Here is a 22051-nt window from a genome sequence, read left to right on the forward strand (position 1 = left end):
AGTTATCATTTTAGCCCTAAGGGCTACTAGGAGACTATCCACTACTAAAGAGAGAGCATGGTCACCATGGATGTTAGGAGATGAGAGACTAAACGACAGGAACTAATGCAATCAAACTCATTAAGCACGGTAAACATATTAGTGGCCTGTTGAGTTGTTTGAAGATTATAATTGAATTTCAGATGCTATTTTGTGGCCCATTTTGGGTAGAGAATGTTAATCTGAGCTGTCTTGTTATCTTTGTCTACTGAACTGCACTGAATTACACTCCAGACATTGGGAAGTAAACCAGTAGAAATCTGGTTTGTTGTCCAGGTATAGTTTATATATATTTTTTGTTTTTGTTTGTGCATATAGTGTAAATTTTTTCTGTATTTTTGTGTTGATATTTGAACTGTTGGTGCCACTAATATATGACTATGAATTGAAAACCAAGGACCTCAATGGAAACAAGACCGCAAGGACTTTTTTGAACGGACATTTTAGACAAAGTATTCTAAATGTAACTGAGCTGTTTAAAATGTTTTGCCTAATAAAATATTCAATCAATCAATCAATCAATGAATTTTTTTATAACGCAAATTTCCCCGGGCTTGGAACCGGCACAAGGCACTAAGAATACAAATAAAAGCTGATCTTAAAAAAATAAGAAAATCCAAAACAAAAAATGGCATAAACCATGACAGCTGGGGTTAGAGCTTCAGTGATTACAAATTAATGTCAAGGTAAAGAGAAAAGAAAAGAAAAGAAAGTGGTGAGTCCCGGTGGCAAACATTCATCCAACACTGCAGGGACCTCGGTTCGATTCCCGGGAGGGTCTCCTCCGGCCTGGCCAGGTGCACAACAATTGTTCGTGGGTGGCCTTTTTGCTGCTCTAGCAGCACCTGCTGGTTGATTGCGGGGCCTGTTCAGTGGGGAGGGGGATCTGGGGGAGATAGCGTGAACCTCCATGTGCGTTACGCTTTCCCTGTGAAAACTCCTTTGCTATTTGGGGAAAATAAGTGGCTGGCTCCTCCATGTGTATCGGAGGAAGCACATAGTTGTGTACACCCTTCCCAGGCCAAGGGAGGTTGCCAGCGACAGGGTCCACAGCAAACATATGAGAATTGGCGATAGCTAAACTGGGAACTGGGGGGGAAAACACAAAACATAAAAGAAACTGAAACAATTTCTCTGAAGGAAATCTTTTGCTGCAAGTAATTTTTTTGCACTGGTTGAGGGGGAAAAGTCTTGTTCTGATGCTGATTCCAATTGCCGATGACAGCTCCCCTTCTGCTGTGGCAGAGAACAATAGGGAGCATTGTGCATGTCACCGAGAGAACGTCTTCCTTTATTGACTTTGGTAAGTCCTGCTGTAACTCCCACTTTCGACATTTAGTGATGACTTCCCCTGTCATAACAGAGGAGAGGAAGGTAAATCACTGAAAGCCACCCTTCCCCCGCAAACCCTCTTATATTGTCGCGGGCTAATTGCTTGAGCTTGAGCTAAACTTGACAGGTGAACGTGCGCGATGGATGTCTTTACTGGATAAGGGTGAGGCGGGCTAGGGGCTAGCTGGGGTGTTGATACTGCTTGCTCACACCCCTGTGACCCTCATTTGAACTTGGACCTGAGAGAAAATAAGAGTCTCTCAAATTAAGCCGCAAGGGTTTTTTTCTTTCTTTCTGAAAGTCCTTCCCTTACCTCGCCTCACAACAATTAGCCGCGAGAAAGCTTGCTATAGCTTGTGGAGACCTGCATTGTAGCGTAGTTTTAAGTATCAGTAGGCCTGCCAGCCTGACAGTCAGAAGAGTGTTTTTGCAAGGTTTTTTAATGGGCAAATGTTTGCCCTCATTCCCAACAATTAAAGCAAGCCCCCAGTACCTGCACCAGGATGATGTTGTTATTTTAGCCCTCATTTAACCAGGTGGCTATGTTGTGACTCACTGCTCATTTGACATTAAGCCTGACGAATGGCAAATCAAATTTTGAGAACTCCAACTCAACTAAAAGTTATATTCCAAACAACTGACTAAATGGCCACAGTCAGTGAGGTAAATCCCCATATTGGTGGTGTTATTCCTTGTAACCATACGAGTATGTGCCAGTAGAAATATCCTGCATTTCAAAAGGATTATCCCAAGGCACTCTGATTTGAGACACTGGCTTGTTGACCACAACCCATTTGCTCTTTGCCTGGAGGTGGATGTTCCAGCCATTCATGAAATGCCCAGAGAATCTCTCCCTGAACTATGTAACCTATGTAATCTTATAGAAAGCTTTAAAGCCTTGGAAAATGCACACAAATATGAGTTACTGTATTTAACCTGGAGAAACACGTGGACCTCTGTAAGAGTCTTGACGAAAAAAAACAAGCATAGCAGGGTTTGCCTCCAGGTGTTCAGAACCAGACACTTATTCATGGCTTATTTTAGGCTCTATGTTTAGGCCAAGGTAAATAGTATCTGTTTCTCTGACAGCGCTCATTAGAGAATGGCAGTTGGCATCATGCACGCAAATGCTCCGCTCACCCAATTTCAGAGGATATTGAGATCATATGTCTGCGTTATTGTGACATTAATAGATTTGAAAGTTGCTACCATTACAAAATTATACTAATTACTAACTAACATAGACAGAAGATGTTGATGGATCCTCCAGGCAGATGACAATGTAGCCTTGATTCTCTCAATAAAGAAGCACGTCAATGTAGCCTGACACTCAGCCTGAATTTTCATTTCGTTTCACTCCATTATTCAGTCTGAAAAAGCCCTCTCAGTGCAGCCGTTTTCTGAGATGGGAGCGTGGCCAAAGTGGGACTCTTACTGGATTAAGCCAATCCCGATTGGGCCGGGCCGCCGGTTAGATTTTCAACCGAGAAAACTCCACCTTTTACAGCGTCACCAGACCCTGAATGCGAGGCTAGCGAATTCAGGGGCTGGAGCCAGGCTCACGTCAATGTGCTATCACCAATTGGAGGCTAGCTATTATAGGGTGCAAGATAAATTAGTTTGAAGAAGTTCATGTTCAATACGTTGAATTCGTTTTTTGTTCTTTTTATGTTAGTTTTGAGACGTACTTGCTGCCGTAATGAGCCGTAATGATCCCCGCCCCTGCGCCTTTAATTTCATCAAGACTGAAAACTGACTTGTAACACCATACTCTCAAGAACAGTACACACAGGGACTTATGCTTTTTTTAAAGCTCACAAAGCATGCTCAGAATGTTTACACAAGGCGTTAGTGCATGCTGTACCTCACTCAGTGCTAACCTGCACAGTTTGCTTTAGAAATCATCCGTGTCCGGTATCAGGCACTAAAAATACTCTTTAGACTGTAACTCACTCAGGGTCACAGAAGTGCCTTTAGGTGCACTGAAGGCCAGCTCATTTGCTGTAGAGATAGAGTTGATGAATGTCAAAACATGGCAGGACCAAATCTTTGTTCTCCCTGAATGTGATTTACGACAGACACTTCAAAAGGCTGAACTACATTAAGAAGCATTACCCTCATGCTTTGAATGCCATTTTTGATGTGTCTTAAAGATAGGCATTAGATTTTAATGCGGTATGGGAGGCTGTGAAACAGGCCAAACTACTTTCATTATTAAATCAGAGCTATTAGCATGGAAATAATCTCAACGTAAAATGGAAATTATTGATGTTTTATTAAATGTTTTTAAATACACAGAACACACACACGCGCATATATATATATATATATATATATATATATATATATATATATATATATAACCTAGTAAAAATGACAAATTTACACAAACTAAATACAAAAAAAAACAGCCAGCAATAATAACAAACAAGCATTATTTACATCAGAAAAATACTGCACTTTTTTTCTTTCTTTTTTTCTGAAACAACAAAAATAGATCTGTATGATTCAAATAATGAGACCCTTTATAATTACAAATTTGTCAAAAGAGAACAACTAGAGTTTAATGTGGAAAAAGTGTTCAAAGTGTTGACAGGAATTTGAGGACAGTTTTATAGGACCGAGTGTAACGTATTAGCATGGGGGCATTCATGCAAGCCCGCAGGCTGAGAACCTCTGAAGGATTTTTACTGTTTGGCAGTTTCCATGTTTCTTTGGCACAGGCTATGATTTATTCCCTCTGAGAGTCTTAGACAGCTTAAGAGGCTTCCTTAAGCTCAATCAAACCTCTATGACAAAAGAATAGATAATGGACAGGTACAGGTATACGCCATCCGACAAACCCCATACGGATCATAAATCAAATTCAAAAGAGCGGCTTAAAATATCTTACACATATAGTATATCCTAATGAACATTTTCTTGTTTTATACATAATATTTCTACAATAGGCCTATGATACAGTGCTTGGCTTGGCAGAAATATCTCATTTAAAAGTGAAACAGCATTTTAAAAATGTAAATTACAGAGAGATATGGAAAATGACAAAAGCAGCTGTGCTGAACAACTGCGTTCTACAGCATGGAATTTTTTTTTATCAAACTTGACTTTGCCTCCAAAAAACACCACATGTATTCCAAATATTATGTGAAACACTGTAAAAATATATTTGCATTTAATTTGCATTACTTTCTCAACACATTTGCAAAGCTTTTTCCTCTGAGACAAGGCACTATGACTATTTAATAATAATATACTTTTTGGCAGAGATTTGATCTATATACATAACTAGGCCCACACTATAGTCAAAGACTCATTTTGACACTTTGGCACATGCCATAATGTGAAAAGGTTTCTAGGATGGAGCGGCAACATACAGTATTGTAACTCCCATATCATACCACACAAAACCAAACAATGCTATACTTATTACATGTCGTGTGCATCTTTGGCAGGAGATCCATTCAAATCTAGTTTCTAAAAGGCCACATTTTTATCAGTGCAAACAGGGCCTATGAGTGTTTATATCTTTGCAATGCACCTGCTATAGGAAAAGTAATCAGTTACAATCAGTTGAGCTTGAACGTCACTAAAGCTTCGAGTCAAAACCCCCAAAACGAATGGTTCTGAAGACCAGACAGGGCATTTTTTTACAGTGATCCTGAGGCACTACGTGTCTGTTTTCCAGTTGGCAGTGTAGTCTCTGACTGTTTCATGTTTTGCTTAGCTTGCCGCGTGAGATTCTGATTGCATCGGGAGTGGAGACTCTTGCTCAGAGCTTTCCATTGCCCCCGTGAGATTGTGGGTCTCTGTTACTATGTGGGGAACCTGGCTGAGGTCCTGAGGTTCTGACTGGGGTTCCTCCCCTCCGTGAGGCATGAGCACGGCGTCCTCAGCAACCCTCCTCATCTTCTCCTCCTCCTCCTCCTCCAACCTCAGTCTCCTCTCCTCCGCCTCGATCTCCTCTGTGGTAGGGATAGAGTTCTTCTTGGGCCTCCCCTTGGGCTTGGTGGGGGCCTCGTGACCTCCTTTCAGCACCTGGAAAAGGGGACACACACATACATGGTCTCAGTGGACCTCTTCGTGATAGATGGCAGCAGCAGTCAAAGGCAACGCCGGTTATTATAGTAATTAAGAGAAGACGTATTGCTCTTGGGCTGCTCCTTTTACACTCATTTATCTTAAGAGTTAACGATTTGAGGTCACTTTTTTGTTCTCTGAGCTTTTGACCCAACTACACAAGCGTTTGTGCTCGCTATCATTATCATCAGTCAAACCCTACACTGGTCCCTTCTTTCCTTCATTCTTTCCCTTGCACTCTCTCTTTCACTTATACCTTCTTTCATCCTCTACTTTAACTTGCTTCCTCATTGTTTTTCAATCCACTTATGAGTGACATGATTTTCATCTTTTTGGTCAAGCAACACTATCTTTGAAAATCTAGAATCACTATTTTATTTGTATTTTAAATCTCAAATATTAGAGTTATGTTTAATATAATATAATCAAGACTGGACCAATAGACTTTGACTTTAAATTCAATCTTTTAAATTAGCATAGTCACTTTTTTAGCCTGGGCAGAGTAAAACAAATGACAGTACTTTCTCTCACCATTTTCTTCCACTTCATACGTCTGTTCTGGTACCATGTCTTCACCTGGAGTTGTGTGAGTCCCAGGGATTGGGCCAGGTCTAGCCTGCACACACAAAGACAAAACACAGCTTGTATCATAATGCACATTTTATACAATGTCTTTTTAACTGCTTCAACCTGCGCCTATTCTCAAGGCAACAGTTGAAATAAATGATAATGTTGCTTACCTATTTTGGGAACCATAGCCCACAAACAAAACAAAACAAAAACAAACAGGGCATGTTTGTCAGGGAACACTATCAATTACTACACATTAATTCCAACGGTAAACGATTACATTTGTCCGCCAAGTATATGCAACCAGGCGTTACACCTGGGGCAAACCTCAACCGAACAACGCTTTCTCGCTTAACTCTTTCCCTGGCTGCTCACATCACATCAAAGCCGCCTGACTGACAGCCAGAGTTCGAGGTCCTCTAGTCTCAGACAGACACTGTACACCTGCGGCTGACGGGCAACCCCAGGTTGAAAACAACTGCACCGAGGAGCCAGCAATCCAGCAACGGTCGGGAGAGTTTGCACGGGATTCTGGATGCATCCACCACATGTGCACAAGCCCATGACTAATTTGGCTATTGGTTTGCCGTGTAACGCGATATAGCTCAGGAAGGGACAGATGAAGAAACTGAGGGAGGGAAAAGGCATTGGGGTTTATCAAGTTTTTAAAATGAGATTTCCGCCACATTTTCCCTCCCTTCAAAGTCTTTCGCCACCAACTCTCAATCCTCCTCAGCCACCGAGAGGAACTACTCTTTCATTTGATGGAGAGAGGGAGGAAGACAGACAGACGTGCAGACGGAGAAACTGAGATCTGACACAAAAACAGAGCCCTCTCACGGGATGTGTGGTCTGTGCAGCTTAATGTGTGTGTGTGTGTGTGTGTGTGTGTGTGTGTGTGTGTGTGTGTGTGTGTGTGTGTGTGTGTGTGTGTGTGTGTGTGTGTGTGTGTGTGTGTGTGTGTGTGTGTGTTTGTGGGCACCTGCTTGTGTGAGCGTGCATGCTCGCGCACAAGCGTGCACGCTTATGTGGGCGCATCTGTCTGTGAGAGTACACCCGTTCACGCACTGTGTTTTCAAAATGCACTACGGCAGAAATACCAGCAATCAAGCTGTCCATCAGCCACAACCTCCGCAGTCTATCACTGCAGAGGGAGACTGGAGGCAAGGAAAAGTAATTGCAGTAGAGGAAAGCACCCTGGTTATTTATGGTCATTAGTCTTCTATGGAGGGAAACCACACACTTACAGCAACAGCTCCGTTGTAGAAGTCAGAAGACTCCACAGGAGGCAATTGAAAGACGTCCATAGCACTTAAGACGCCTGGCAGAATGGAATTTCAGATAAAGCTAAATACCCAATGATAAGGATGATGATGACGATCATGATGGCCCTGATTATAACAATCCGAATGCACATAAAAATCATTATTGCTTTAGAAGATAAATCATTAGAGCGTCTTAAGTTGTGGTTTACCAGGAACTTTTTTTGTTTCGCTCTTGGGTTCCTCTCGTACACAATCTCAATCACAGACCGCAGAGGTTCCAGGCCAAGTGAGGGAAGAAAAGGGAGCAGGGTGGCTGAGGTTTTGGGAGGTGATCTGAAAGTTGTCTGCGCTTTGGATCACAAACAAACCAAAAGTGGGGGAGCACACCACACGTGTGATGTGGGGTTTTGAGAGGGGGATTTTCTCAGGTTTGCGCTTTCCAAAACAAATTTCCACTTGTGGACAATAAAGATTTCTATCTTCTATCCACAGTATCTATCTACCTATCTGCCCTTACAGCTGGGGGGATTTAATTAGTTCTCAACAACTCGTCAGAATCAGATATTTTGACAAGATGCTGTGTTTTGGCACCGCAGGCTGGAGGTGGGGGGTGTGTTGGCTTGGTTTTGATCACCGATCACTGACGTTGTGCCTCTGCCTCAGGCACTTTGTTCAAGAGGCTGAAGCATGGCTCAAACTCTTTCACCGCTGGCTCGTAGCACATAGTCATGTATTGAATGTTGCATCGTGGGTGTTTTCCCGGGGGATGGGACGCAACAGAATGGCAAATGAATCTTCCCAATGGTCTAGAAATATTTTCAGGTGTGATTTGATTGCAACGTAGATGCTAATAATAAGCAGTCGTGGAAAGTAACTAAGTACATATACTCAAGTACAATGTTGAGGTATTTCTACTTTACTGGAGTATTTCCCATTTTCAATACTTTTACTTCTACTCCACTACATCTCAGAGGCAAATTATTATTTTAAAAAAAACATACATAAACCACTTATACACATTCTTTGACTATTTGAAAATAGACGATCTACAAGCTCACAATCAACGCGTCAATGAGCTTGTAGATCTGCAATTTGGATTTTATACATGATGATAACTTGAAATTGAAATGGGACATTGTGCATAATGCCAATACTTTTGAATACTGGTACTTTTACTTGTAACAAAATATGTCTACATTGTGGTATTGCTACTTTTACTTAAGTACAACATGTGAGTACTTCTTCCACCACTGATATTAAGGGTGACAATGTGTGTTGAATTATGTATTACATTATGTGCCTGTGTAAATGTATGAGAAGCCATGCTCATATACCGTATAATATGCAGTCAGTTATTCTATGTGTGTGGGTTGAAAATGTTACTACGGTAATATCAATAATGATTTAATCTCATCTCCATCTCAATCACAAAAATGGAGGAAAGGAGGGCAGTGAGGTTTACACACATCCACTCTGTAGTGGTGCACAAGCTGTTTGGGTTGCCTATTACTCAAGGGAAAGGGGGAAGTTTTCAAAGTTTATTGTTCAATATTAAAGTGAGTTATGCTGGAAATATGGCCCACAGGCCAAATGTAAAAGTGAGGCCTAAAATAAAAATGGAAAAAAAGTGTTATGGCCTGATGTCAGGTCCCAAAAATGACCCGGAGAATGAAACCTACGACACAAGATATTACCTCATCTTATTGTACAATGCTAACTGTATTTTATATACACCTGCACATGTATTAAATGATTGGCAATGGCTCAATGTAATACATTTCTATTTGCTTGTGTTGGCCCCTGTCCCTGTTTTCTTGAATAAGGCAGTGTTTCTTTGTTGAGACTTTTTTTTTGCTATTTGAGGGCAGAGGGTTAAAACGTTACTCTTGTCTCTGCTAGTACGCTGAGGTAATGGCTGGCTAAAGGCAAATTCACATTACATTCCCCACAGTATAAATCAAAAAGTTATGGTTGGGTAAGCTCTCTTTAACAAATGCATTTTGTATGTTTGTGCGTGTTCTTTCACACTGTTCTTTCAATACCTTCTCCATGCCAGGGTTACAGCCAACCAGACTGTCATTGTTGTATATTTTGTGCATACATTTAAAATTGTTGGACACATTGATATATTGTTGTTAATTTAGGCTTTGATTTCAACCCACTGCTCAATGTCTTGTGCATTGGAACATTGTATGTATAACAGCATAATAGAAGATTTTGATTAGAATGATTGTATTAACATAAAGTGCCTCTAAGGTGGTCAAACCTTAATACAATACATTATGGATCAAACTCTATGTTATGAGCAGTGGTGTAAAGTAACTAAGTACATGTACTCAAGTACTGTACTTAAGTACAATGTTTAGGTATTTTTTACTTTACTGGAGTATTTCTAATTTTCTGTACTTTTACTTCTTCTCCACTACATCTCAGAGGCAAATATTGTCCTTTTACTCCACTACAATTATTTGAAATCGTTAGTTACTAGATACTTTGTAGATTTTGATTATTATTACAAAACATACAGTAACCACTTCATTAACAATACATTTCGGCCATTTGAAAATAGCCGGTCTACAACCTCAAAATGCGTCTCATCTGCTATTTTCGAAAGATGTTTATACATTTGAAAACTTGAAATGGGGACATTCTGCATAATGAGTACTTTTACTTTTGGTACTTTAAGTACATTTTGATGCCGATATTTTTGTACTTTTACTCAAGTCAATTTTGAATTCCGGACTGTTACTTGTAACGGAGTACTTCTATATTGCAGTATTGATACTTTTACTTAAGTAAAAAAATGTAGTACTTTTTCCACCACTGATGTTATACGTGCAATCTCTCATCCGATCCAACCCAATCAAAAGTGCAGCTTTTTCTCGCTCCCATCATACTGACCTATCAGGTGTGGATAGGTACTTCTGCTTCTGGAACTTCTTCTCCAGGCCCATGAGCTGCAGCTCGGTGAAGATGGTGCGGCTGCGTCGCGGCTTCTTCAGCCGGGGCGCGCTGCAGTGCTCCGCCTCCGACTCGCTGCTGATGCTGACGGGCGTCTGGCTGGGCGACGCCTCAGAAGAAGCCCCCCGGGGGTGGTGGTGGTGCTGCTGCTGGGGTGACAGCAGGGGCAGGTGCGCCGGCACCCGGCCGCCACCCGGGGACAGGGTCTGGCTCTGGGGCTGAGAGAGGTGGTGGGGGGGCACATTGGGGGGCTGCCGTGTGATGACCGAGAGGAGCGGGTAGGCACGCAGTGTGGGGCCTGCAAAGCAGCGACAGACAGAGGGGCACATGCAGGACATTATGAGAAATGTAATGCAATGCAACAGTGGTGTAAAGTAAATATAGGTACATTTACTCAAGTACTGTAGGCTACTTAAGTACACTTTTGAGGAATTTTTACTTTACTGGAGTGTTTCCTATGTTCAGTACTTTTACTTCTACTCCACTAGGCTACATCTCAGAGGCAAATATTGTACTTTTACTCCACTACAATTATTTGACAGCTTTAGTTACTAGTTACTTTGCAGATTTAGATTATTATCACAAAACATACATTAACCACCCTATATATATTTCGTCCATTTGAAAATAGCCGATCTACAAGCTCACAATGCGTCGCGAAGCATCTTTCAAAACATTTGTATACATTATGAACTTGTGAAGCGGGACATTCTGCACAATGAGTACTTTTACTTTTGGTAGGCCTACTAAGTATATTTTGATGCCAATACTTTTGTACTTTTACTGTAGTAAATTTTGATTACCGGATTACCGGAGTACTTTTTCCACCACTGCAATACAATGAATACACCCGAAATTCAAGACCGGGTCAACTTTGTTGCCAGATATAATAATTGAATAGCCACCGATTCTAATGTTTATTTAGTGCCAAACAAATTATGTAAATGTGAGTGTCTTTTATTAAATTATTTTGAGGATATCTCATTTTGGAATAAAATACGTCAGTAAATGTGTCATTTCATGTTTTTTTAGGGGGCCTTTATGTGTTCTCCGCGGCTCGGGTGGCGCCTTAATCGACTATCAGTAATTGCCTGGATGCAGCACGTTTAATTGCTCTGTTTTCAGCGTGAAAAGTGTTTTCCTTCTGACCTTTTCAATGTCCGGGGCTATGATCCCGATGACGCAGTGTGTGTTTTACACGGCTCCTTTGAACTCACAAGTTAAATAATTATTTTTTCAACAGGGAAAAAAGAAATGCTAGCCCCATGCCATCCCTATCACAAGCCTGCACACACATACACACACACACACATGTGCACACATTCTCTTTGTTACACACAATCCCCCCACCCCACATACACACACACACGCATACAGATGGCAGTAATAAATCCAAGGACTAAAAGACCATACCCTTCCACAATTAAACTCTTTCTCTCTCTCTCAGTTAACTCAGTCAAATGCTCACACACACGCACACGCACACGCACACACACACACACACACACACACACACACACACACACACACACACACACACACACACACACACACTCACACACATTCTCGCTCTTTATCAGTGCAGACAGAGGCGTCGAGACGCCAGAATCAATAAAAAGTAGGCTAACACTTGTCTAGTGCTTGGCGAGGGAGGGGGCAGAGGGTGGTGGCAGAGGGGGACACATTGCTGTAGCCAAGATGGTAGCCGCAGCATGTGTTTATGGGTAAGGATTGTGTGTGCATTGAACTGCTGGGGGGGAGAAATCCTTATGTTTCAAACATAAAAGCTAGTCCTATAGCCCTTATTAACAACACAAAGTCGCTATAACACACAGGAAGCAATGAGGACTGATAGAAGAGGAGACGGATACAGAGAGAGGGGGGCAAGGAAGTAATAATGAGGTCAGATCAAAGCTAGTGTTTGAGCAGATGTACATCAGGCCATCATCACTGAACACCAGCATGCAACACATGATTCATTCAGACCTTACATGCATGAAAACACGCACGCACGCACGCACGCACGCACGCACGCACGCACGCACGCACGCACGCACGCACGCACGCACGCACGCACGCACGCACGCACGCACGCACGCACGCACACACACACACACACACACACACACACACACACACACACACACACACACACACACACACACACACACACACACACACACACAAACTGAAACATGATTTGTTATCTCTTGTACTTTTCTGCACATGAGTTCATGAAGTTCAAGGCTTAAGGCAGGTAGGTGACAGATAAGGTATTAAATCCAACTGGACAAAACAGGTGGAAAAATAGAGAAACGCCAGACAAAGTGATTAGTGTTGCCACTTACATTGACACTTTTTCCTGCTGCAAATATTCAAGTGACTTAAAAGGGATTTATGATTTATTTATTTTTTTGGGAGGGGGGTTCTGTGCTTTGCACCCTGTTATTAAAATAAAAAGGTTCCAATCGTCCGAGTTGCTCCAGCGCCTTCTTTATTCAGTTGTATGTGTCCGCTGGTGGCTCTTGAGACGCACTTGATCACCCTGATTTTGGCTTGAGGCACGGTGGAATATCCCTTTAATCCTGATTTATGTCACGTTGCAATTTCTCACTGAAGCATATTATCCCAACACTTGTATACATGGGTTGAGAGAGTAGATCATGCCCTTGCAAAGACAACGTACAACTTCTGTATGGGTACCCAACAATCACAGGCACTATCATACCCGTGCACGCACTCACACACGCACGCGCGCACACACACACACACACACACACACACACACACACACACGTGCACACACACACCAGACACTGCCTTGGGCTCAACATGACATCATGGTAGGGTGCTGAGCTCATCACTAATCTTCCAACATGAGACCGTGCTGCTGTTTTTGCAGCAGGTCCAGACAAGAAGTCTTATTTTTCCCGCCCTCTCTTCATTTTTTCCCTGTCTTGGTTCAAATTCAGTTTTAAATGTTTTGGATCTGGAAAAATTGTAAAGGAAAACGGGCAGTCCAATGGCCTTTGCATCATTTGTAGACTATTGAGACAAAAGCATGATGACGGTGTAAAGGAGGTGCAGGTGGACGAGCAGAGGTAATATACTGTACATGTAAGGAAGAATTTTATAGTTAGAACCTACACCATCGAAGGGCACCAGTTTAATGTTTTCATAATAATTAATCTCTTGGTTCGCTAATGCATTCTCACAGTCGTCTAAGATTCGGAAGACTGAGGGGACATTGGGACAACCGGATAAACTATTCACCCTGTCAGCTTGAATAACAAAAACATATCTCAGGTTCTTGTCACGTTCCTCAGGAAGTCTCTTGTCAACAAAGAGCTTGAATTTGTCTCAACTTTTTGGACGGCTAGCTGAGAAAGAGAGAGAGAGAGAAAAACAGAGAAGTGAGAGAGAGAGGAAATGAGTCAAGGGTGCGAGGGAAATGTCAAACCTTGTGGTGACTTTCCACTGACAGGCGAGCTGTCTCTCAGCCAAGCCCAGATCTGACACATTGTTGACAAGTGCCAGTGTTCTGTCAATAGTCCACAAATAAACCGTTTGTGTACCACAGCGGGAGTGCGACACAACCCTGCCCCGAGCAAACGCACAGTGATACTCTTGATAAGCACAGTCGGAATGCGGAGACTGGCACAAGTGCTTATGGTAGTCATTACCAAAGGCATACCTGCCAAGAATAGATCAAGAATAGGCAGTTTGTTAAGCATTCCATTTAAATACAAAAGCTTTGGTCAACTTATCAAATTAAAGACAAAAGTACGGACAACCATACGGTCACATTTACATAATGACATGATTTTCATTACTATGTCAAAGTGTAGAAATTATTCTGAGATGCTCTTTTAAAGAGGCACTGCAGCAAATTTGAGCAAATGTATTCTCAGCAATTTCCATGGCTCTGCCTGACTTGGAATGACTTTTGTTGTGTCAACTGGATATCAACACAGCAAATGTATTCCCTGTAACCACCTGTTGTTTTTTGTACTGTAAGTTAGCATTCACTATTTGTCTTTCTCAGTTTCTGTTCAATGAGAAAAAGGATGATTCAGGACACAATAAGAATTGTACGTGACGTTGTGCAATGTTTTGAGTGTAAACTGTGGGGTGACAGGTTGAGATGTGTTCAATTAGATGGCTTTTATCTTGTTTTGTCACTCTGCACCCACGGCTTGCCCTATCAAACAAGTGCACTGGGGTGGGGCATGCACGGCAACCAGGAGTGCCTCTTCTTCTATTCAAACTCTCTGCTTTAATTAGACTCTTTCACCTAGAGGATATGACAGATTGGAGCAGTTAAACAACACTTCTCAACATTATGGTAGATTAAAGTGTCAAGGACACGTTCTCCGTGCGCAGTAGTTGCAGTAGTATTTTTCCCATCATGCACATGCTGACTGACGCTGTGTGCCGATCCACCAGGCATTACATTACCTGCTAAGTGTTAAATAAGTATTTAACATGAAACCTGATCGCTGTGAGTTTTCATGTGGGATTCCAAATCAGCCTAAGGCACAAATAGTTTTTTAAATCTGATCCCTATAGTCTGCATAGATGGAGAAGGGCTGATGTTCGTGGCCCTGTGGAAAATGGTACAGAGATGACAGCTAGTTGTCGAAATATATCCGTCACGGAATATGCATCCATACTGTGTATTTTCTATTTGCATGTGTATGGATCCGTGTGCATGCACGACTTTGCAGCTTGCGCACGTGTGTGCATACGCGTGCGCGTTGACACAATTGTAGTCAACCCAGCTTTCTATTTAATGGCAGGCTTTATTGTCTGTGGTGGATTATGCTTTAAGATGGGATGAAAACACTTTTAGCTCTCCTCCCTTTCTTCTCTAAGCCTTCAGTAGTGGTGATTAACTAGCCACGGTAGTCCCCCATACAGTAAAATACCAGTACCCGGGGCCACTAGCCATGCAGGGTAGTCCCCCATAGGGTAAAACAACAGTACCTGACTATAGGGCCCCTGGGGAGTTAAATGGACGCTGAGGATTTTACTGTGTAGGATCAGGTGAGATCACATCAAAGTTGATATATCTCTCACCTTGCCCTGCATTTATACCTGGGTTGGCCTGAATGAAACGGCTCTAGAACTCCTCCGTTCGTATCATTGCCAACAGAACTTTTTCTGTTGTGGCCGGTCCTCATCTGCCCCTTGTATGTACGATGACTCAATCAACATCAACTCCTGGATGTCCCAAAATGTTCAATCTACAGTTAAACACAGACAAAACTGAGATTTTCCTTTTTGTTCCCCCAAAATAAACCAACCCTCTTAAAGACAATCTGGCCAACTTGTCTATAAATGTAAAATCAGCATTTGTACTTTTATCAATTCTGATCTAAATTTTTATTTAAGTCAAGTCAGTTAACTGAGAAATATTTCCAAAATCAATTCATTTTTGTCCGCTGCAGATTTCAAAAAGGTCATCCATGCCTTTAATCACCAACCACTTAGATAACTGCAATGCTCTCTATTCAGGTCTAAACCATAAATCACTGTCACCTTTGCAACTTGTTCAGAATGCTGCTGTCAGGCTTTTGACTAACACGTGATCACATCACCCCTGTCCTTGCAACACTTCATGTGCATTTCGTCCCATTTTTGTGCAGCACTTTGTAACTCTTGTTTTAAAAAGTGCTACGTAAATAAAGTTATTATTATTATAAATAAAGTTTGGCCAGTCATTTCACCTAAATTATACTATGAATATTTTGTGTCATACAATACTATAGCTTAATGGTATGAATGAGGACAAACTGAAAGTCGAAATAAATCTATAATCTAATAAAAGAAAGAGTAACAATTACCATTTAGGCATTTAGTAGATAGCATTCAGAGCGACATAATGCAATTTAGGCGTAAGAGTATAAGCAGAATAAGAATCACCCCTACTAGTCAACTAAATAGTCACATAGGCTAAGCACGTTAGAGTTTAAAGAGAACAACATAGTGCTTAGAGAAACTAAATTAATTCACAGAAGCTTTTATCCCAAGTGTCTTACAGCAGCATGAGCACATACATTTTTTTAATTGTTTATCCGCGGTGGGAATCTAACCTCTAAACCTGGCAGGGTTTAGTACCATATTCTGTGCACAATGCTACTGTTCTGAAAGAAGGCTATCATAATAGATGTGATGGTGCACTGAGAAGAAGGATTATGACAATCATAATTATATGCTCGACTGGCCTATTACATAAAACAAACAAACACATTGCCATTAATTAACCTGAACCCCTTTAGGCTACATCAGTGGTTCTCAACCTGTGGGTCGTAACCCCCAGTGGGGGTCCTAACATGATTTTTTTTTGGGCGGTGGGGGTCCCCAGATGATAGTAAAGTGACAATTTAAGGACTTTTAAGACCTTTTTAATACCTAAAATAAATTTAAAAAATAAGTGCATTTCTGCATGAAAAGTAATCAACAAACTATACTATAAAACATTGGCCAAATTGTCGAATAACATAAGAAAGAGGCAAACATTTTGAAAATAGCAGATCTACAAGCTCACATCGCCTCACAACGCGAGGCATTGTGAGCTTGTAGATCTGCTATTTTCACAATATTTAACTGTGTGACGGAGTCAAACAGAATGGGGGGGTCCCCAGTTCAAATATGATTATTTTGGGGGGTCACGGCTGGCTGAAAAGGTTGAGAACCACTGGGGCTACGTCATAAATAATATCCTGGCAGCACTGTCTTTTAGCGGCCTCCGCTGGTAGTAGGGGGTTATCGCAGCTCCCCAGAAGCAGAAAAAAAGAACACACAACACAGTAGTTTCACTGGTGTGTGCGTGCGTGCGTGCGTGCGTGCGTGCGTGCGTGCGTGCGTGCGTGCGTGCGTGTGTGCGTGTGTGTGTGTGTGTGTGTGTGCCCGCGTGCGTGTGTGCGTGGCTGCGTGCGTGTGTGTGTGTGTATGTTTGTGTAGAGAGAGACAGAGGGTCCGACACAGAGGCCTCTACTTTGGCTCAGGGCCTAGAAGCCTGCCAGCTTCTATAAAGAGCCCTACGAACCATTGAAGTTATGGAATATACTGTGTCTCACACCCCCTCTCAGCTACAAATAAAGTGGTGGGCGCAGTGCTCTGAATCCTCTGATATGCGGGACGGGTTACTCTATCCATCCGACCGAGCAAGCGTTGCCATGTCCGCGTATTATAAGCGACTTTGGGCTCGTTTTTCCAGTAAAGTTGCTTGTAATTATATTGGTGGGGCTGCGGTTTTTTGGGCTTGTTACTAAAGTGTAGTTGCTTATTTGGTCTTGCTTCCTATATTTCCTAATGTTGTTTAATGGTTTAAAACCAGTGTTTCTCAAACATTTTTGAGGCAAGCCCCCCCCCCCCCCCCCCCCCCCCAATTAATATGCATTTGTCTGCGGTCCGGACCCCCATCTGAAAAAAAATCCACATTTTTAAGAATTGACTTCAAGATTTTTTTTTGTTGAAAATAGCAGATCTACAAGCTCACAACGGTTGTATCGGCACGCGTTGTGAGCTTGTAGATCGGCTATTTTCAAATACCCAATTATGTTTAAAGCAAGCGCTCGCTTCTTTTTGGGCTTGTTTTCGTAGACTTGGTTGCTCGTTTCTCTCGCAAAACCTGGCAACGCTGATAGGGAGGGGTTGCCAAATCCAGTTCACAGTGCCCTCTCTTGCCGTCCAACATGAGTCAATTGCTTCCCCCTATTTTTATCCATGCCATCGTTGTCATCAAATTGCACACGGCTATTATTTCAGAGTTTAGAGCAATTATCGTAATGGTTACTTGATTGCAACGGTTGCCTGGCTCGCTTGGTTTCATTAAGAATTAGACACAGTTATGAAGCATCGATTAAGAACTAATTTGACTGGGAAGATAGTTCCCGCGCCGACTGGTTTGTCAGTGAATGCATTTCTGCTGTTATAAAACACTGCCTGGGGTTTGACATGATTGACATGTTTAAAAGCAAGTAGCAACTCCAACATAGGCTATTCTCTGAGCTTGATCAGCTATTTTAATTTTTTCTTTTGCCTCTTTCTTTTATAATTTGACAATTTGGCCAATGTTTGACCAGTTTTTACAGTAGGCCTAGGTGTATAGTTTGTTGATCAGTTTTTATGCAGTAATTGTCTCCCCCCCCTTTTTTTGTAGGCTATTAAAATAAAAATAAAAATTAAATTGTCACTTCGCCGACTGGTTTGTCAGTGAATGCATTTCTGCAGTTAACTTAAATCACAGCCTGAGGTTTATCATGATTGACATATAGCAAGCAAGTAGCAACCCATCATTATTCTCGTATTCCTATATATGGCCTATTAAATACGAAGAATTTCCCGTTACAACACTTTGGCTGAGGTTAGGCTACATAAATAAAGTAGATTAGGATGCATATAATCAAAAGCTGAACTGCTGAAGAGCACATTAATCTCAGGCTACTGAAAGGGGGGGAAATGACACGATTGCTTTGACACGAGCCAGAAAATGATTGCATATTGGCCTATATACCGCCTAATGAATTAAGAATATGCCTAACAACTCCAATTAAACAAAAAACAAAAACGTTTACATATCCTTAAAGCATCAAAGAAAAAGATAACGTCAGCGCCCGTGTGACTTTGAGCAGAGCTCCATCATACCAAGACACACCTGTCCGTAGGCCTAATTAGCTGATCAGACGGCCATGAACTCAGTGCAACTTTATTCCACATTTCAATCAGTGTGTTGCCACATCATTTAGCACGGTTTACATGTCAAATCCTGACCTTAGCCTTAAAAATGATGCTAAATAGCACTAATTCATATCGTATTCATAGGGAATATTTTTGGTGCTATAGCATCTGTTGTCAAATGGTAGGCTAGCAGACGTTTGCCCGGGACCCAAACTATAGTGAAAATAGTAGATCTACAAGCTCACAACACAGTGCCTTGTGAGCTTGTAGATCTGCTATTTTCACAAGGCCTACTTCTTAAACGCTTATTTATTTATTTTATTTATTTTTAACTTTTTTGAAATATTTTGAAATATGTATATATAATATATTAATGGAAGACACCAAAAGGGAAATGTATAGCCTACTTGTGCGACCCACAACAATTGGTCCGCGACCCAAACATGGGTCCCGACCCACTGTTTGGGAAACAGTGGCCGACCTTAGTTGTATGTGTGTATGCAACAGTTATGAACGCGTGGTTAATAATGCCACATCAACCTGTTCCCAGACAGGGCTCGTATTCAAATGTGCATTGGATGGGATGATAACAGGACTGGAGGGCATGACCCATGCCTCAGTCAAATGCGAAGCGGCAGCAATAAGTCATTAGAGTGGGCCGAGCCGCTGGCTTTAGCACAGCGTTCACATTAATCCCAGTGAATGAGAACAAACGAGCCGATGAGTTTCTTTTTTTTTCTCCCAGCAACGAGTTTGGCGAGAATGGTTTTCTTCTGCATGATGATCTAGTTGTTATTGCAGCTATATAATATAGCTGTATATCGTATAGCCTAATACTTGACATGTCAAAGCAATGTATCATCTGCAGCCACAGGAAAGACCCGGGGCACACCACACTCATCCAGTGTTATAATGTGTGGCTCTCACAAAGAAAGAGAGGGAAAAAAAACGAACCTGTGACATGTCTCTGAACACTTGCTATGAGTTTGGATTTTTTATAAATAATTTACCGTGACATTTTAGAATAGCGGAACAGTGCGCTCACCGTTTTTAAATCAAAATTGTGGATTTTATGTTTGAGATTTCTTTTTAAAAACACGACCAACAGTTCACAGACGGATCCAAGTTGTTAACTTTACATTTTTGTCATAATTGAGCTAGTATTTATTTAGCAATCGAGTAAAATGGGGGGGAAAAGGTCACAACATACCCCGCGCCCTCCCCTAAGCGTGAAGCTATCAGAAAGTAGGCCTACACGGATACACATTTGGTAGGAATACACCTGCTGTCACCTGCTGTATTTTAACAAGGCTAATAGCCTAATTGCGTCTATATGCTTGTATATCTGGTAATTGATTGTTTTTCTGCACAGACGCAAATGCCAACGACCATTTATACCCTAGGCCATTGGTTCTCAAAGTGGGGTCTGGGGACCCCCAGGGACCCCCAGGAGTCCTTGAAGTGGTACCAGGAGGTCCGCAGCAAAATGAGTTAATAAAGCGTCATTTGGCTATTCAAAAATAGCAGATATACAAGCTCATAGCGCGGCACCGAGTGCCGCACTATGAGCTTGTAGATCTGCTATTTTTGAAAAATCGTGAAAATGTGTGCAAACCTTTTTAATATATATATATATTTTTTTAAGCGAACATTTGTAACTCAAATATTTGCTTCTGGGGGTCCCTGGAACAAAATATTTTGAGATGGGGGTCCGCGGCCAAATACATTGTGGGGGTCCTTGACATAAAACGTTTGAGAACCACTGCCCTAGGCTATAAATCAAACAATTCCCATCATACATAGTTCATACGCGAACAATTTAGGCTACTGTTTAGCTTTTGCATACTGTAGGTGGTGAATGATACTGATGGATGCGGTGCCTCAGTCATTACGTTATTACATCACACTGTGTGTGTGTGTGTGTGTGTGTGTGTGTGTGTGTGTGTGTGTGTGTGTGTGTGTGTGTGTGTGTGTGTGTGTGTGTGTGTGTGTGTGTGTGTGTGTGTGTGTGTGTGTGTGAGGGCAATACAATATTGCAAAGGTGTCTGTACACTTTTTGTTTAAGGTATAGGGTATTCTTAAATATGAATAGAAATAGGTCTACACTTTTACAAGCGTTTTCCGGCATGTCAAAGCAATCGTTCTTTTTTCTATAGGTCTTCAACTTTTGATAACTGGAGGCTATTATTTAGGCTGTGCATTATGCGCATAGGGCTAAACTCAACCAAAATGGTTGTGAATTGCTTTCATAAAATGCAATTTAAACATTGTGCATAGGCTATAGGCTACCTATTGTTTTTAAAGGTAGACAAACGTCTAAAACATTTTCTACACGCGCACAAACAAAACACACCTCGCGCAAGTTTCCCATTCATAATAAAAATATGAATAGCCATGTTATTACATTTATAAACTATGGCATGATTTCCAATGCTTGCAAAACAAACAACCCGTCTTCGTAATCAGAAAACAACAGGGCAAATGCATGCCAAAACCCTCTATGATGATATAGGCTACAATTTCTATGGCTTTGAAATGTATGATCTTCAGTCCGTGCTTAAATAAAAGTTGTAAATCTTCTTACCCGAACACGAGTGAAGAGGCTTCGGGCGGACGATGAGCGACGGGCAGACCGAGTAGAGAGAGAGTTTCTCAAAGTAATCACACGTTTCCTTGGAGAGAATCTCGTCGATCATGAAAGTCTTGTAGCGCCGCCTGGCTGCCTTCAGCTGCCCGGGGAGGAGAGTCTCAGCTCGGCTTGACAGTGCATGATCTCCCGCTGTGCGCGCTATTATACACCAATGATCTGGTCTGGATCAAATTGTGTAAATTAATTTACAACCGGTTCGTAGGACTTTATAGGAAGAGCGTGTCTGTTAGAGATCGTCGGGTTTTTATCATTGTTTTTTTTGGGGTTTGTTTTATAATGTTGATCTGCGCGGCAGCTTCTTCTATAGCCCTGCTGTAGCTTACGGTGGAGCTGCGCTCAGCGCTGCAGTGGTAATGAAGTGACTATGTGCTTCACACCCACTGCTATATAAACCATCCCTGTTCACATCTTAACTACTGCTCCATCCCAGGACACTCTGTCAATCACCCCCCCCTCTCTCTCTCTCTCT

The 22051-nt window shown here is 41.8% G+C and overlaps 1 protein-coding gene across 1 annotated transcript; it reads right to left on the reverse strand.

Annotated features, from left to right (window-relative positions):
- Positions 1-3738: 3738 nt before the first annotated feature.
- On the reverse strand, positions 3739-22007 carry barx2 (BARX homeobox 2). The gene is given in 5 exon segments (XM_080428762.1): positions 3739-5409; positions 5983-6067; positions 10188-10545; positions 21517-21660; positions 21663-22007. Coding segments are annotated over 5 exon segments (942 nt in total). The 5' UTR covers positions 21703-22007; the 3' UTR covers positions 3739-5094.
- Positions 22008-22051: the final 44 nt, after the last annotated feature.

Source organism: Gymnoscopelus braueri (genome assembly GCF_963280865.1).
Source record: "Gymnoscopelus braueri genome assembly, chromosome: 5".
In the NCBI taxonomy this organism is placed as follows: domain Eukaryota; kingdom Metazoa; phylum Chordata; class Actinopteri; order Myctophiformes; family Myctophidae; genus Gymnoscopelus; species Gymnoscopelus braueri.